Consider the following 16,545-nt stretch of genomic DNA (forward strand, 5'->3'; position numbering starts at 1 on the left):
TGTAGTTACAATGCCTCACCTCTGTGTGTCCATTCCCTTATCTATCAAATGGGGAAATTAGAGCTTCAGCCCCTGCTTGGTGGGAATAGTAACATCTGACTGTTCCTACAGGAAGTTCAGCATCACTGCTCAGACCCTCTATGAATACGAGCCCAGGAAAGGTGAATGGTTAAAAGTGGCAACTTTAGACCGAGACCTTTGGGGGTCAAACTGTAGTGCTGCTTCCTACAGCTATGACCCAGAGTAAGCACTGGACCTCTCAGACCTGTGCTATCCACACCTCTGCCCACACTCATGGAAGGGAACAGCTTTCTAGACATGTTTAAGGATATGTATCAGCCCCGTACGTGTTAAGGGGTGGCCAATGTCAGAGACACAGCTCAGGCACAGGCATGAGAACAGTCTAACCCCAGGGACACTCCCACCCCAGCTTGCAGTCTCCATGGCTGAGCCTCTTATGGACCTCTCATGCCATCCCTGGTTTCAAGTCTACCTGGTCTATCAATCAGTGCTCCTGACTGCACTCCAATTGAGTGACGTCATGGGGTGTGACGGTGTCAATCATGTGGGGAATAAATAGGGCTGGATAATCCACCCGATGGCAGTCCTACCGACGACAGGAATGTACCCTGTGCTGGAGGGAGTCTCCTGTACCTGCCTTCTTGGAGAGAACACGCAGGTGTCATTGAGGAACAGGGCTACAAGGGCTGTGTGAGGATATGTGACCAACTCAGGACACGTTAACAGCTGAGATTGCACAGCTGGAGACAGAGCTGTGGGATATAGAGTGGGAGCATGACTAGGGGACTGGAGTTGGGTTGCTGTCAAGAGGATGAAAAACCAGTAGCAGGTAAGGGAGACACTAAGACCTGAGAGGGGCTGGGCCAGGCACCAGGTGTGAGAATGACTCCTGGGGCGGTCACCAGTGCCGGTTTTCTCAATTCCAGCTGGGTAAGCACAGAAAATGTGGAAACCGTCAGAGCTCTGGGATCTCATCAAGTTTATGACAGTCCAAACCAGGAAAGGCCAGCCCTCTTGCTACACCAAGGAGGGCACTGAACTTAGCAAACTGAATGTCTAGGAAAGATCTACAAGGCACAGCCCAGTGTCCCCACGAACAACGACCACATCAGTGTGCATCTCACAGGAAGTGACTGAACTGAACACGACCTGCTGTGAAGATTTAAAGACTTGTGACCCCCATCTCGGCTACTCATGGCCCCTGGGTAGAATGTGTGCGGGATGCTAACGAAGCAGCCAGGGAGAGGAGGCAGCATGGCCTGGGACCAGCAACTTCCAAGGGCAACGTGAAAAGAGCAGAGAAAGCTGTGCCAAAGGGGCCGCCTCTCTGAGGCTGGGTACACCGGGGCTGTGTTGAGACGGGACACTTGCCACACTCACGGCACATACAGGATGTGGTGGGACCTCCCCGAATCTCGTACTTTCCCGGCTCGTGTGTCTGTAGACTCAGGGAACCGCCTGGACGCCGGACGCCGGACGCCGGACGCCGCCCGCCGCCGCCGCCCGCCGCCTAGAAACGCCCCTGTCCAGGACCGTCATTCGTTACGTCTTACGGACGCCCTGCGAGGTCACTTATGGGAAATGTAGTTCACGTGTGTTTCCCTCCACCCAGCAGCTGGAAGCGCCATCCCCTGTCGCCTTGGCAACGAGCAAGCGGCACCGCGGAGGCAGCTGGGAAATGAAGTCAACAGTCTGAGGCAGGCGCCGAATCAATGGAGGCGCAGGCAACACCCGCGGGGCGGGACTTCTGGCATTGCTTGCTAGCTCAGTCGGCCGCCGGTGGGTGTCTGCTGGCTCTTGGGACGCGCTGTGCGGGCGGGGCGACTCCCTCGAGCCCCGCCAGTGGAGGAGAAGGGCGGGAACCCTGGCAGCGCCTTTGCACGAGCCGTGGCCCCTGGGATGACTCCCTCTTCATGATTCTCGCGTGTCCTGTGCCCCCGGAGGCGGCTCCCCAGTCCTCGGTACGTTTTACCCGGCGGAGACCGAACTTCGAAGTTTCCACACCTGCCGGAGGTTGTTCCGCCCGGGGCGGGGGTCGGGTCCAGATTTCAGCTGAGTCCGCCCAGAGTCGATGCTCGTCCTGGTCAGCGCCGGTGGCGGCCACGCTCGGCCAGCAGGATCCGATGGCCGAGGAGGCGCAGGTGAGTGGAAGGGATCCGGGTTCTGAGTGAGCACAGGAGTGAGGAAGGTTATGGCAGGGGAGGAGACAGCCATGCAAAGGCAGGCGGAGGGCCGGGTTTCAGAGATGCGTGTGTGTTTCCGGGAAACCGAGGGTTGAAACTGGAAACGGATCCTGTGGATAGGTTCAGTTCGGTGCTGGGGGAGGAGGCCATGGAGGTATGGGGCTGGACTGGGTCAGGATGGGATTGTGGGTGCATTCCGTGGTATCACTCAGGGGACACCATGTGCAGAACTAGCATGTGGGGAGTCCAGCAAGTTGCCAGTGCGGTGAACTGGTGAGGTTGTGCAGGGGGTGTGGCTTTGTGACATGCTGTGGTACAAAGATTTACGTGCCTGCTGGGCAGAAGGGTAAACTGAAGAACCCTGGGACCAGGTACTTGTGCCTGAGAGAGAAGGGTGTGCATGGGTTTGGTTGTCTCTGAGAGGTGATCTGTGTGACACAGGGAATTGATTTGCAGGGGCTAGGGTGGGTCCTGTGTGCCCAACCAGGTACATAGATGATGTCTGTCTGGTCACCAGCCTGTTGTGGGCTGGGTGCAGAATCCAGTAGTAACATGAGGAGAGAGGCACCAGTGGTACTGGGGGCCCCTGTAAACCTCTGAGGTAGGGGTCCTGACTTCATTTTCCATGAGGGTATGTGTGAGATGGAGATGACAGCAAGAGATGTGCCAGACCTTGAGCTACAGGTCAAGGGCCTGGATGTGGTCCTCTATGTTTTGGATGGCTTTTCTGCCCACTGTTGACCCTAAGTTGTGAGGACCCCGACCCAGACCCTAGGCCAGACAGACTCATTTTTGAAAAAATCATACTTCAGCTACTTCAGCTAAACTCTAAGCAGAACTTCCCATTAAGAACTTCCCGTTAAGACACCAGGGGTTGGTAATAATAATAGACAGTAAACGCCCAGCTTTACAAGAAATGGGTTGCAACAGAAATAAAATAATGTTTTGCAGAAGTAGTTTTGTCACAACTGGCTTGGAACATTTCACAAGAACTAACAGCTCTTTTTGCTTCTGTACACTTGCTTTGCTTCTGCTTTTTGCCCAATACCCCGAAAGCAAGCCCTATAAAACTTCCACCTGCCAAGACCTCAGGGCCATTTTCCTCTTGCAGAGTGAGACGGACTTGGCTCAATAAAGCCTTTGGAACGAAAAACTCAGTCTCTCAGGTCTTTATTAATGAGCAAGGACCTAACAAAGGCTCAGCTGAATCCATCATTTCAGGGCCTGGTGACCTTTGAGGATGTGGCTGTGTATTTCTCCCAGGAGGAGTGGTGTCTCCTTAATTTGACTCAGAGGAGCTTGTACCAGGATATGATGCTGGAGAACTTTGCGCTCAGTGTCTCTCTAGGTATGTCTCTCACACATTTCCCCAGTAAACTGACTGCCTCTGCCATTTCCCCGATGGAAGTTCTGTCCATTCTAAAGCCCCACCACAGAGGCAGCTTTCTTCCCTGTTTCCCTGTAGTTGGTGCTCTGAGCACCGGGACTGGGCTGTGTGCTCTTCCCCACCTCATGGAGCAGCCCGGTTAGCCTCAACACCTGTCGCCCCACAGTCTTCTGGAGTAGGACTTGGAATTCATCTAGTTACAGTTTTCCCAACAAATCCCACCAGCTCTGCCTCTCTCTGGCCCTGTGACTCTGCTGAAGCCATGGCCTCTCTGTGTTCTGGGTTTTGCCTCCTTCCCCCAAAAGAAATTTTATTGGCGCTCCCTGTGCCAGGCTTGAACCATGAATCAAATCAGATCACTTTGGGGAGTCTTGCCATCTTAATCTCTTTCAATTCATGAACATGAGATGTCTTTCCACTTATTTAGCTCTTCTTTAATTTTTTTCAACAGTGTTTTGTAGCTTTCAAAGCTCAGTTCGGGCTGGGAATTGAACTTGCTCAGAGCTCTCACTCTTGAGCGAGCTCTTAACCAACTGAGCCACTCAGCCAGCCCAAGTGTACAAGGCCAAATTTAACCTTAAAGATTTTATTCTTTTGATGCTATTTTACAAGGAAGTGTTTTTCTTAATTTCATTTTGGATTGTTTGTTGCTAGTATATAGAAATGTAATTGACTTTTGCATACTATCTTGTATCTTGCAACCTTGCTCTACTCATTTCTTAGTTCTAATAGTTGGTTTATTTTAGTGGATTTCTCAGTGTTTTCCATATATATATATATATATATATATATATATATATATATATATAATGTCATGTCATCTACAAATATTTTTACTTCTTCCTTTGCCTAACTGACCTGGGTAGAACATCCAATACTTTATTGGATAGAGTTGGTAAGAGTAGACATCCTTGTCTTGTTCCCAGTCTTATGGGGAAAGCTTTCAGTTTTTCACTAGCAAGATGTTAGCTGTAGGTTTTTTGCAGATGGCCTTTTCAGGTGAGGAAGTTCCCTTCTCTTCCTAGTTTGTTGAATGCATTTGTCATGAAAGGTCCTTAGATTGTGTCTAAGGCTTTCCCATGTGTATGGAAATGATCGTGATTTTTGTCCTCTATTCTGTTAACAGGGTGTATTACAGTAATTGGTTTTCATATGTTTAACCTTGCCTTACTAGGATAAATCCCACTTTATATAATTCTGAATTTGTTTTGCTAGTATTTTTGTTTGTTTGTTTTTTGTTTTGTTTTTTAGCTGAGTCATCCTGCCACCTGTTGTCAGCTCAGCGGCAGCTTAGCTCGGGCTGAGAATCGAACCACTGTTGCTCATAGCTCAAACTCTTGATCGAGCTCTTAACCAACTGATCCACTCGGCTGGCCCTGCTAGTATTTTGTTGATGAGTTTTCCATCTCTATTCATAAGACTTATAAGTGGCATAATTTTCTCATAGTGTCTTTGTTTGGATTAAGAGGGTAATTTCAACTTCAATGGATAAGAAATGTTCCCCTCTCTTCTGTTTTCTGGAAGAGTTGTGAAGTATTAGTGTTAATTCTTATTTCAGTGTTAATATTCACCATTGAAACCATCTGAACCTAGGTTTTCTTTTATCTTTTTTTTTTTCCTGTGCGGGTATGTTTTTTGTTTTTTTAGTCTATTCAGGGCGTTGGTTAAGGGCAGGAGCTCTGAGCAACAGGGTCACTGGTTCAATTTCCACATGGGCCAGTGAGCTGGTGGCAGAATGGCTCAGCTAGTGAGAGCACGTGTTCCTAGCAGTGAGGTTGCCGGTTCAGCTCCTGCATGGGAGGTGGGCTATGCACACCTACAGCTGGGATTGAACATGGCACCTTGAGCTGGGTGGCCGCGAGCTGCCGACGGGCGGCCAGATGGCGACTGGATTTGGAGCTGAGCTGGCTACGCCCTCCACAGCTAGGATTGAGGGACAGCAACTTGGCTGTTCTTCTTCCCTAATTCCCCAACACTGTTCCCCTTCCCCAATTCCTCAATAAAATCTTTAAAAAATAATAAAAACAATAAAGTCTATTCAGATTTTCTATTTTTTCTTGAATGAGCTTTGGTAATTTGTCCATTTTATCTAAATTATCTAACATGTGGGCATACAGTTGTTCATAGGATTCCCTCAAATCTTTTCTGTTTTTATAAAGTTGTTAGTGATGTCCTTTTTCATTCCTGTTTGAAATAAATTGAGTCTTCTATTTTTTTCTTGTCAGTGTAACAGTTTGTCAATTTTTTTTTTAATTTTATTGGGGAACAGTGTGTCTTTACAGGACCCATCAGCTCCTAGTCAAGTAGTTGTTTCAATCTAGTTGTGGAGGGCGCAACTCAGTTTCAGCCCATGTGAGGATGAAACTGGCAACTATGGTGTTATGAGCACTGCGCTCTAACCACCTGAGCTAACTGTTTGCCCCCAGTTTGTGAATTTTGTTGATCTTTTAGAAGAACCAGGTTTTGGTTTCATTGATTCTGTTTTTTCAATCTCTATTTCATTTATCTCTGCTCTTTATTATTTTTTTCCTTCATCTATCTTTGGGTGTAGTTGCTTTTCTGTTTCCTGTTCCTTAAGGTATAAAGTTAGGTTATTGGCTTGAGATCTTTTTTAATATGGGTGTTGTGACATTATAAGAAATATGTTTATATTTTGTCTTTGTTTCCAGTTCCTGGCACACAGGTCCTAAAACTCTTGGAATCTCTGGAGTGATGAGAGTGTCTTTTGTATGCTAATGGAATGACTAGTGGTGGGGACCACTAGATAGCTTCAGGATGGGGTTTGGTCACCAGAAAAGCCAAGCCATGATTGGAAGTTTCCATTTTCAGCCACCCCTCCCCTCCAACCTTCCCACCTATAGAGAGGAAAGGGGCTGGAGATTGAACCTGTCACTAGTGGCCAATGATTTACTCAATCATGCCTAGCAGTGAAACGTCCATAAGAACTTCTAAGCAACGGTGTTTGGAGAGATTCTGCATTGGTGAACACATCGAGGTGCTGGGAAAGTAGAGCCACTGAATCTAAATAAACTCTTTTCCTGAGTTCTGTGAGCCTGAGTTCTAGCAAATTATTGAACCTGAGGAGGGATGAATAATTGTGGGAATCCCTGACTCATAGCCAGTGGGTCAGAAGTACGGGAGGCCTGGAAAGCAATTGATGTCCGAAGTGGGGGCAGTCTTGTGGGACTGAGCCCTTAACCTGTAGGGTCTGACACTAATTCTGGATAGTTAGTGTGAGAGTGTTGGAGAAGTTGGAGAAACTCCCCACACATTTGGTGTCAGAAGTGATATTAGTAAAACAGCAAGGAGGTGTTTGTAACTATAATTTTCCCTTCAAGCACTGCTGTTTCCCATAACTTTTATATGGTACATTTTCATTTTAATTTATCTCCAAGTGCTTTGTGATATTTTTTGTAGTTACTTAGGAGTGTTTTATTTAAAGTCCATAAATTTGTGAGTTTCCCAGATTTCTTTCTGTCATTGATTTCTATTTTTAATTCCTTTGTAGTCAGAGAACATACTTTGTATGTTGTCATTCCTCCAAAATCCACTGAGGCTTGTTTTATGTCCTAGCAAACTGTCTGTTCTTGAGAATGTTCTGTGTGCACATGAGAATGTGAGAAGAATATGTATCTGCTGTCGTTGGGTAGCATGTTTTAGTGATGTCTGTTAGGTTTAATTTGATGTTATTTAAGTGCCATGTCCTTGTTCATTTTCTGCCTGTCCATTATTGAAAGTTAGAAATTGACTTCTCCAACTATTATTGATTGTTTCTTTTCTTTTTCTTTTTAAGATTTTATGGGGGAATTGGGAGAGGGGAACAGCATTGGGGAATCGGGGAAGGAGAAAAGACAAGTTGCTGTCCTTTTCTTCTTCAGTCTAGTTGTGGAGGACGTTGCTTCACTGGGCCATGTTGGTATTATCATTGCATTCTTCCCGGGTGAGGCAGTCGCTCTCCAGCCATTGGACGGCTGCTGATGGCGGCTCATGGCAGCTCACGAAAGCTCGTGCCCGCTGCTGGCCAGCCCCACTGCAGCCTACGCCATCGCCGGTGACTCACGGCAGCCCAGCTGCGGGTCGAGCTGTTGTTCACCATCTTAGCTGTAGAGGGTGCAGCGTTACTGACCGAATGTGGGATCTGAACCAGGGCCCTGCTGCTCAGAGCTGGCATCCCAAGCCAACTCCTAACCAACGCGCCACTCGGCTGGCCTTATTTATTTGTTTCTTATGGATGTCAGTTTTCCCTCATAGAAGCTTCTTTTTTTAAAAAATTGAGGTAAAACACATAACACGAGATCTATCTTCTCAGCAAATTTTTAAATGTACACTGGAGGTTCGTTTTCCAATACTGTTTCCTTCCTGGTTGCCATGATGACACGCGCTTCCTGGGGTGTGCAGCGGGTTGGGTCAGCCTTGGCTTGGACTGGCCTTTCATACTTTCTTTCTCCTAGGATTTGCACCTTTGAAATCACATGTGGTTGCCCAACTAGAGGATGAAGAAGAACCCTGGGTGCCCAATATAATGGACATGACTCTGGTGAGCAGAGCAGAAACCAAGAGGGGTCCCGGCATTGGTGAGTGGGGCTGGGGTATGCCTTAGTTTCAGTGATGGACTCATAGCCCGCTGGGTGTCTGTGTGTGCTGGCATTTTGACACTGAGGCCAGTGACCACACCTTCTCACCTCTCCTGTCTCTTCTGGACACCCTGTGATGTCTTGCCATCTGTATCGTGACTCAGGCCCTGGATGATGCACCTCTGGCCTGTTCCTTGTCATTTCCCCTTCTCTGTACAGTGTAGAGATGTCCAGAAGTGACCTAGTTTGCACGTGACCTGAGATGCACACATATCCTTAAATAATACTCAAAGAGTAGCTACTCTGTCACAATGATCCCTTCATCGGAATACACACATCCTCTTCACAATGCAGCTAAGGCTCTTTGAAACTCGTCACAGGTCAGTGACGTAAAGGCCCCAACTCTCACCCTGCACTGCTCCCATCTTTGTGTCCTCGTCCCTGTTGAGGTGTTCCCTATCCTGTGATCTGATAAGACCCTTTTGTGCTGGGCCACCGTTTTTCCTCCCGGACCTTTCCTAGCCACCTCCTGGTAATTCTGTGGTCCCCTTTCTGGCTGTGCCCACTGGGCACTGGTGGTGAAGGTTCCCCATCCTTTGATCCAGCTCTGAGTAACTGACTCTGCTCTGGTTTAGGTTGTCTGTGTGGGTGGGGCAATGAGGAGGCCCCTCCCTGGCAAGTGACGAGCTGCAGCGTCCACCTGTCAGACAAGCACTTTCTGTGTGGGAGTCTGGGAAGGATATGCTTGCCACCCTGGGCCAGCCCCACAGCTAGGGGCAGCCATGGACCAGCCTGGGGCATGGGGAAGCCCTCCAACCCAGCCCCTGTCATCAGCAGCAGGGGGTCCATGCTGCATAGAAGCCCCTCAAGTATGGTGGCTGCAGGGCTTCCTGAAGACCTTTTGCTCCTCTACCACCTGCTGACTCACTCCTCAGGGACACCATTCAGATGCCCAGCAGGTGGGAATGCCCCCACGGAGAATGCAACGCTTGTTAGTCACTGAAAAGTTCACATTGGAGAAGCACTGCACGTGTGCAAGGCCTGTGGAAAGGCCTTCAGCCACCCATCTAAGCTGAGGAAGCACCAGAAGGTTCACACGGGCATAAAACACTTCAAGTGTGCTGAGTACGTAAAGGCCTTCACCCGCAAAGAAACACATGTTCTGGGCCGGCCGAGTGGCGTGTTGGTTAAGAGCTGGCTTGGGAGGCCAGAGGGCCCCGGTTTGGATCCCACATATGAGGGCCAGTGACACTGCCCTCTAGAGCTAAGATGCTGAACAACAGCTCAACTTGGAGCTGGGCTGCCATGAGTTGCTTGCGTCGGCGTAGGCTGCAGCCCCTGCTGCAGTGGGTTGCCATGGGCTACCGTGTGTAGTCAGCAGCCGCAGTGAGCGGCCGTCCAGAAGCCGGCGACTGATCTGCCTCGCCTGGGAAGAGCACAATGATGGTGTCAACTTGGGCCAGTGAAGCGACATCCTCCACAACTAGACTGAAGAACAAAACAACAGCAACTTGTCTGTTCCCCTTCCCCGATTCCCCAAAGCTGTTTCCATCCCCCAATTCCCCAATAAAAAAATCTTTTAAAAAAAAAGGGGCTGGCTGAGTGGCGCATTGGTTAAGAACTGGCTTAGGATGCCAGAGGACCCCGGTTCGGATCCCACATATGAGGGCCAGTGACACTGCCCTCTACAGCTAAGATGCTGAACAACAGCTCAACCTGGAGCTGGGCTGCCGTGGGTCGCTGGCGACGGCATAGGCTGCAGTCACCGGCTGCAGTGGGCTGCCATATGCTACCGTGTGTAGCCAGCAGCCAGCGTGAGTGGCCTGCAGCTGCTGTGAGCAGCCGTCCAGAAGCCGGCAACTGATCTACCTCGCCCGGGAAGAGCGCAATGATGGTGCCAACTTGGGCCAGTGAAGCGACATCCACCACAACTAGACTGAAGAACAAAACAACAGCAACTGTCTGTTCCCCTTCCCCCGATTCCCCAATAAAATCTTTAAAAAAAAGAAAGAAAGAAACACTTATTCTGCACCAGAGAGTCCACACTGGGGAGAGGCCGTACACATGCTGGAAATACGGGAAGTTCTTCAAATACAACCACAGCTGTGTGCTGCACCAGAGAGTCCACAATGGAGAGCGGCCGTACACCAGCAGCCAGTGTGGGAAGGCATACGTGACCCTCTCTGGCCTGTACCAGCACTGGAAGGTCCACATCAGAGAACAGCCCTACACATACAGCCTATGCGGGAAGTCCTTCACCACCAGGTCCTACCCTAACCGGCACCAGCAGTTCCACACCAAAGGCAGGCCCTACGAGTGTGCAGTGTGGAAAGGCCTTCAAACATAGTTCTACCCTGCTCCAGCACCAGAAAGTCCATACTGAAGAGTGGCTGTAGGACAGGGTGTGGGCACACAAGGTCTCACTCCAGACAGGAGGCTGAGGGGAGAAGCCATGTGAAGGCTGCACTGGGCACACCCCAGCACCCACCTTGGGGGGGTGCCAGGTATGTGGGAAACTTTTTGGAGCTGTGTTGCACTCTGAGCTTCCCAGGCTGTAACAGAAGCCATCCTACCTCTACCATCTGGCCGGTCCCTGCAGTGTGCATCCATCACCTCAATGTGCTTAGGGACAGCAGACCTTCATGCTCTCTGCTTTACAAAGGAGAGAATCATGAGTGGTGGAGCCCATGTTGGCCCTCTTTTCCCCTAAGTGGTTTAGGTGTGGACATTACCTGGCTCTGGCCAGGAGTAGCTGAGCTACTAGGGGCTTCCAGGGATGGTTAACTGTTTTCAAGGACGTGTTGACGCTACACATGGTACCTGTTGTGGGTTTCTCCAACCCTGTAACTGTCTCACACTGCTCTGGAATGCACAGCAATAAAGGCCTTGTTGTTTAAGCCACCTTTAATATTGGGGGTTCTGATCCCTGTTTGAGGGGATAGAGAACAAAATTGGGCTCCTGAGTAGAGGAAAAGGCTTCCGTGGGTGTCCCTAACTTTTGTCTGCCTCAGTGGGAACAGCAGGATGGCAGAGAACAGCCCCAGTTTAGGTGGGCCTAATTTGCATTGGTGCCTGAGACCTCCAGGGAGAGATTGAAGGGCTTTGTGGGTGAATTGTGTACCCTGGACGTCAGGTTTATTTCTGGTTCCAAGCTTACCCTTAAGAATGGGAGAGTTGGTATAAGATCCTCCACGCGTATAGGGACAATGTGAGCTGCAGCCCTTGTTCCCAGGGGATATTCCTCAACCTCCAGCATTGGTCAGAGTCAGCTCAGAAGCCATGTTCTGAAATCTAGAACATGGAGGTAAGTTCTGGACTGACTGTAAGACCCACAGGGGCCTGTTGGAAAGCAAGTGGGCACAGAAACACTGAATGAAGTAAGGACTGGGGAGTCTGCTGCGCTAGAGGTCTGAGCTGGTTCTAAAGAGGCATCCACAAATGTTCCAGCAGCTGTGGTTTCACAGGGGAGGGCTGCAGAACTCATGACCTGTGGCCCAGGTCACTATCAGCAGATAACTTACAGGTCTTCTGGATTCTACTCACCTTCCTGGGTTTGTTTACCTCATGGCAGTCACCCTGGGACTGAAAAAGAAGATACTGTCGTCGGGGGGCATGGCCATGCTTCCTGGTATCTGCACACCATGGCATTCCGTTTTTGCTGCCACTGTCCCCGGGCTCAAGGGAGAGAAGTGGCTGAATCAACATATAGATTGGAATTTGGTTTGTGGAGCCTTTTGACTTAAAAAAATGATGGAAACTTTTTTCTAAAAAGTAAATGTCAGTTCAACAAAATTTGTATGTTGGCTGTAGCTGTGTCCCTGGTCCTGATACTGCTTCCTGTCAAGAGAATGTCAGTGGAAGGCGGGTTTGGAGAGCCGGCCACCCTAGACTTGAGGGGCTCTGGGCTACAGTGCTCGGCCAGTGCCATGTGTTGGGCCTGGAAACCACTGCTGCTTCCTCTAACTGGGGTGGTTCCTCACTCACCCTTCTGAAAGTGGGCAGGGTGCTGACCACACAGGGTGGAACCACAGGCACACTTGCAGTTGGGTCTTTAGCCAGTCTGCTGTTTCCCTCCAGCACCATGAAGTTTAATGCCTACCTCCAGGCTTGCTCGGGCCCTCCTCCCTGGGAGGGATAGCCTCCTCCAACATGGGGCTCTGTGTGGGGGCAGACTTAGAGTCAGGGCTCAGATCTCCAAGCAAATGGGGATCTGTAATTATTGGGCATTACAGATCACCCCTCCATGCCCTGTGTTGGGTGACCTTGGCTACATCTGAGGATGGCCTAGCATGTGGGTGAGGGGTCCTCTACACTTGCCCTGAACCAGTCTTCTGGTCTCCTGCTGGGGATCATCTGTACACAGGTGACCTGTTGGGAGAGCGGACAGAGGGTAGTTTCCCTGGTGATGCTGTGACATCTAGAACAAATCCTGGTGGCTCTGACCCTTTGACCTGCTCAGGGTACTAGTTTGGGCTGGAATCATTCATTCTATCACTTTAGCCCTAACCTCACATGTTAAGCCAGCACCAGCAGCCAGCCCATGGTTATAGGCACTGTCCTGGCTGCCCCAAGACTGTCCTCTCTCCAGCCAGTGGTGGCTCTCCTCTGGAATCCACCCAGCAGTTCCTGGCTCCTGGACAATGTTTTGTGCCCTCAGACTGTCAGGGACACCCTCTCATCCTTTCTGCCTCTTCCAGTAACACCCCTTCAACCACTAAACTAAGCTGAGATGTCCCTTCATGAGTCCTCTCACTCATTGTCCTATTTAGAGTTATTTCTCCCCCTCTCTCGTCCATGCCTTAACGTCAGGCCAAACAACAACCCTCTGCTACCAGTTTGTCCTCATGGACATGAAATAAAGAGATACATTTGTGTTTGTTGAAGACTTAGCAACATAAACCAACCAAGGCCCAACCAAGGCTTCAGTAATAGTGGGGACTATTGATAGCGTGTTTCTTGCCTTTTAAAGTTCATCTACAGAGGCAAAGTGCTTATTTTTTCACTGTGGTGTGTGACATGGTTGGACCTCATGTCAGCAGGGCAGTGTCAATTTATTTTCTCACAGTAAACAAAACAATTTAGTGACAATTATAAACAAACGTGCATGTCTCCATAGTAATTAAGCAGGAGAGCAGGACTGAAAGTCTGAACATACCCTGTTTGATACCTGGTCTCATAAGACTGCGAACTGGTTCATGAGGCCAACACCAGTTTGCTTTATAGATGCCCGTGAGAGGGACTTGCCTCATCTCTTAGCGAGTGTCTGTCTGTTCCAACTGCTGTAACAAAATAACACAGACTGGGTGACTTAAAAAACCAAGATTTCTCACAGTTGGAGGCTGGAAGTTCAGGATCCAGGTGCTGGCCAATTTCAATCCAAGTTCCTTGATATGAGCTCTCTTCCTAGCTTGTAGATGGCGGTCTTTTTGTTGTCCTAACATGGTGGGGAGGAAGGATGCTCTGGAATTTCTTAGTTTCTTATAAGGACACTAATCCCATCATGGGCCCCACCCTCATGACCTCATCTGAACCTCATATTACTGTCACATATGAGACTGGGGCTTTGACACATGAATTTGGGGGCATGCAAACATCCAGTCTATAACATCATGTAAGGAAGCAAACTAATTTTTGTGACTCTGGTATATGAAGAACAGTCTTCACAGTGACAGGACACAATGTCAGTTTTATAAAATGAAACAAATCGGTCACAGTTGTGAATATTAACACTAGAATAACAACACTGGAACTATTGGAAACATTTTCAATTTAATACCATCCATCCATGAGGAATGTGCAGCTTCCCAAGAAGTCCAAACTGGACATCCTTCAAGGGCCCTCAACCAGTATGGGTTCAGTTCATTCCCTAACCCTCACAGAGGCAATGGGAATGAAGCCATTCCAATGGGCCCAGGACAATCCTGATTCCTTCCAGGAAATGGGAAAGAAGGCACAGGGAGCCTTCTTCATGCATATGCAGATGACTGCTGCAAATATTTGGATCCAGGCAGGCTGGAAAGACAATTATGCTCTGGTGGGGAGACAGCTCTGCCCAGGTTCCTGGGCTGCTCAGAAAAGGCAGAGTAGCTTCTGAAGGCTTTTTCACATTAGTGGTACATGCAGGGAATTTCTCTGTGGGATTATGCTGCATGAAGTCTGACTTGGCTGAAGATTTTCTCACAAAGGCCATTTCCATAAGGCTCCACTCAGGTATGAATCCTTTTATGCTGAGCAAGGTTGTAGAGGCAGCTGAAGATTTTCCCAGTGGCCACACTCATAAGTCCTTTCTCTGATGTGAACTATCTTGTGTCACACAAGGATGGACCTTTCACTAAAAGCCTTCCCACATTGACTGCACTCGTAGGGCCTTTCTTGCGTGTGAACTCTTTGGTGATGAAACAGGTGAAAGTTACTGCTGAAGGTTCTTCCGCACTGACAGCACTCATAAGACCTTTCTCCAGTGTGAACTCTCCAGTAATAAATGAGACTGGACTTTCAGCTAAAGAATTTCTCACACTCACTGCACTCATAAGATCTTTCTTCAATGTGAACCTTCTGATGTTTAATGAGAATGGAGTTTTGTCTAAAGAATTTCCCACATTCATTGCATTCATAAGGCCTTTCCCTTGTGTGAATTCTCCAGTGCTCAATGAGACTAGAACTATGAGCAAAGGATTTCCCACATTCACTGCAGTCATAAGGCTTTTCTCCGGTGTGAATCCTCCAGTGTTGAATTAGGCAGGAACTGCAGCTGAAGGCTTTCCCAAATTCATTGCACTCATACAGCCTTTCTTCAATGTGAAATTTCTAGTGCTGAATGAGGGTGGTGCTATTGCTGAAGGATTTCCCACGTTCACTGCACTCAAAAGGCCATTCTCCAGTGTGAACTTTCTGATGTTGCAGGAGGTGGGAGCTTTGGCTGAAGTCTCTCCCACACTCACTGCATTCAAAAGGCTGTTCTCCAGTGTAAACTCGCCAGTGCTGAATGAGAGTAGAGCTGCAGCTGAAGGCTTTACCACATTGACTGTACTCATATGGTCTTACTTGGGTGTGAACTTTCTGATGCCGAAGGAAAATGGAGCTTTGGCTGAAGGCTCTTCCACATTTGCTGCACTTAGAAGGCCTTTCTCCAGTGTGACCTCTTATTGAAGGCTTTCCCACACTCACTGTACTCGTTAGGCCTTTCTCCTGTGTGAACTCTCTGATGATGAACAAGTAAGTTTGTGGCTGAAGGTTTTCCCACAGTTGCTACACTCATAGTATTTTACTCCACTGTGAAATTTCTTGTGCTTCCTCAGTGTAAATGGGTGACTAAAGGCCTTCCCGCACTCCTTACACACATGAGATGCTTCTCCAGTGTGAAACTTTTGGTAATTATCAAGGGTTGATTTCTCGTCTAAGGTATTTCCAACTGTTGGACATCCAAACAGTATTTCTTCAGAGTGCGTTTTTAGGTGGTTTAGGAGAGCGGATCTCTCCTGGAAGTCTGTGCCAGAGTCACTGCACTTGAGGAGCTGGGCAGGATTGGAACTGTGTGGGAAGGCCTCCCTGCACTCTGTGCTCCTATGTGGCTTCCTACCACTGTCTATGGCCAACTGCCCGAGGAGGTCATGGCCGTCTGAGACATCCTTACCACCCTGCCTGCAAGTGAAGGGCTTCTCTGACAGAAAGATTACAGAACTCTTCACAAATGCGCCCCTGTCCTTGTTCCACCTGAAGGGCTTGTCTCCACTGTGCTCCTTCTGTTGCTGGAGAAGGCATGTACTGAACCTAGACTCTCTTCCATATGTGTAGGTGGTCTCCTCAGAATGTGCTCCTTGCTGCCCATCTCAGTGCAAAGTGTCTTTCAGGAATGGGCCACAAGCGTCACAGATAGTCAGTATCCTGGGTGAAAGAATGTGCACGGAGGATCCTGACTTGTGATACCCTTTCTACAGAAGCATTCTGCTTGGAACAGGCCTTCTCATCTTTCACTCCATGCCAACAACCTGAAAGCAGAGAAATTTACAGTTAACGGAGTGTCCCATTTGGTGGAAGGGTGACTTCATTAGAAATGTGTGACTGACACATACAGGAATGGGTTCAAGGGATTACTGACAGGCCAAGGGGGCCAGAATAAGAATGAAGGGCCCACTGTGCAGAACAATGCACAGACAAACCACAGAATACAGGCCTCACCAGAGGCAAGGACAGAGATGGGACAAAAGACTTGAATGAACATTCCTCAAAAAAAAGTACACAGGGCCGGCCGAGTGGCGCGATGGTTAAGAACTGGCTTGGGATGCCAGAGGACCCCGGTTCGGATCCCACATATGAGGGCCAGTGACACTGCCCTCTACAGCTAAGATGCTGAACAACAGCTCAACCTGGAGCTGGGTTG

At 48.9% G+C, this 16,545-nt stretch overlaps 2 protein-coding genes across 5 annotated transcripts in view; one reads left to right on the top strand and one right to left on the bottom strand.

Moving 5' to 3' along the window:
• Positions 1-1,663: 1,663 nt before the first annotated feature.
• Positions 1,664-14,460, top strand: ZNF584 (zinc finger protein 584). 4 transcript variants are annotated; one of them, XM_019633326.1, is made up of 4 exons: positions 1,664-2,162; positions 3,426-3,552; positions 8,043-8,165; positions 11,689-14,460. In XM_019633326.1, exons 1-4 carry the CDS (start codon positions 1,734-1,736, stop codon positions 11,901-11,903), a joined length of 894 nt encoding a protein of 297 aa, XP_019488871.1. In that variant the 5' UTR covers positions 1,664-1,733; the 3' UTR covers positions 11,904-14,460. The 4 variants fall into 4 exon arrangements, with proteins under 4 accessions (XP_019488871.1, XP_019488869.1, XP_019488872.1 ...); XM_019633324.1 differs by lacking the exon at positions 11,689-14,460 and adding an exon at positions 8,801-9,399; XM_019633327.1 differs by lacking the exon at positions 11,689-14,460 and adding an exon at positions 9,101-9,399.
• Positions 13,916-16,545, bottom strand: part of ZNF132 (zinc finger protein 132) — a 6,599-nt gene continuing 3,969 nt past the window's right edge. The window contains 5 exon segments of the mRNA XM_019633301.1: positions 13,916-14,429; positions 14,431-15,303; positions 15,305-15,379; positions 15,381-16,039; positions 16,041-16,153. Of these exon segments, the coding sequence (XP_019488846.1) occupies positions 14,372-14,429; positions 14,431-15,303; positions 15,305-15,379; positions 15,381-16,039; positions 16,041-16,153 (1,778 nt within the window). The 3' untranslated portion in view covers positions 13,916-14,371.

The sequence above is a fragment of the Hipposideros armiger genome, unplaced genomic scaffold (assembly GCF_001890085.2).
Source record: "Hipposideros armiger isolate ML-2016 unplaced genomic scaffold, ASM189008v1 scaffold_1286, whole genome shotgun sequence".
Classification (NCBI taxonomy): Eukaryota; Metazoa; Chordata; class Mammalia; order Chiroptera; family Hipposideridae; genus Hipposideros; species Hipposideros armiger.

What these genes read in the sequence shown, in the direction of transcription:
- ZNF584 (XM_019633324.1), top strand. Translation starts at nt 1,734, where the DNA reads ATGGAGGCGCAGGCAACACCCGCGGGGCGGGACTTCTGGCATTGCTTG. An exon ending in TGCGCTCAGTGTCTCTCTAG is followed by an intron (nt 3,553 to 8,042) that starts GTATGTCTCTCA and finishes TCTTTCTCCTAG; the next exon opens with GATTTGCACCTTTGAAATCA. An exon ending in CAAGAGGGGTCCCGGCATTG is followed by an intron (nt 8,166 to 8,800) that starts GTGAGTGGGGCT and finishes GCTCTGGTTTAG; the next exon opens with GTTGTCTGTGTGGGTGGGGC.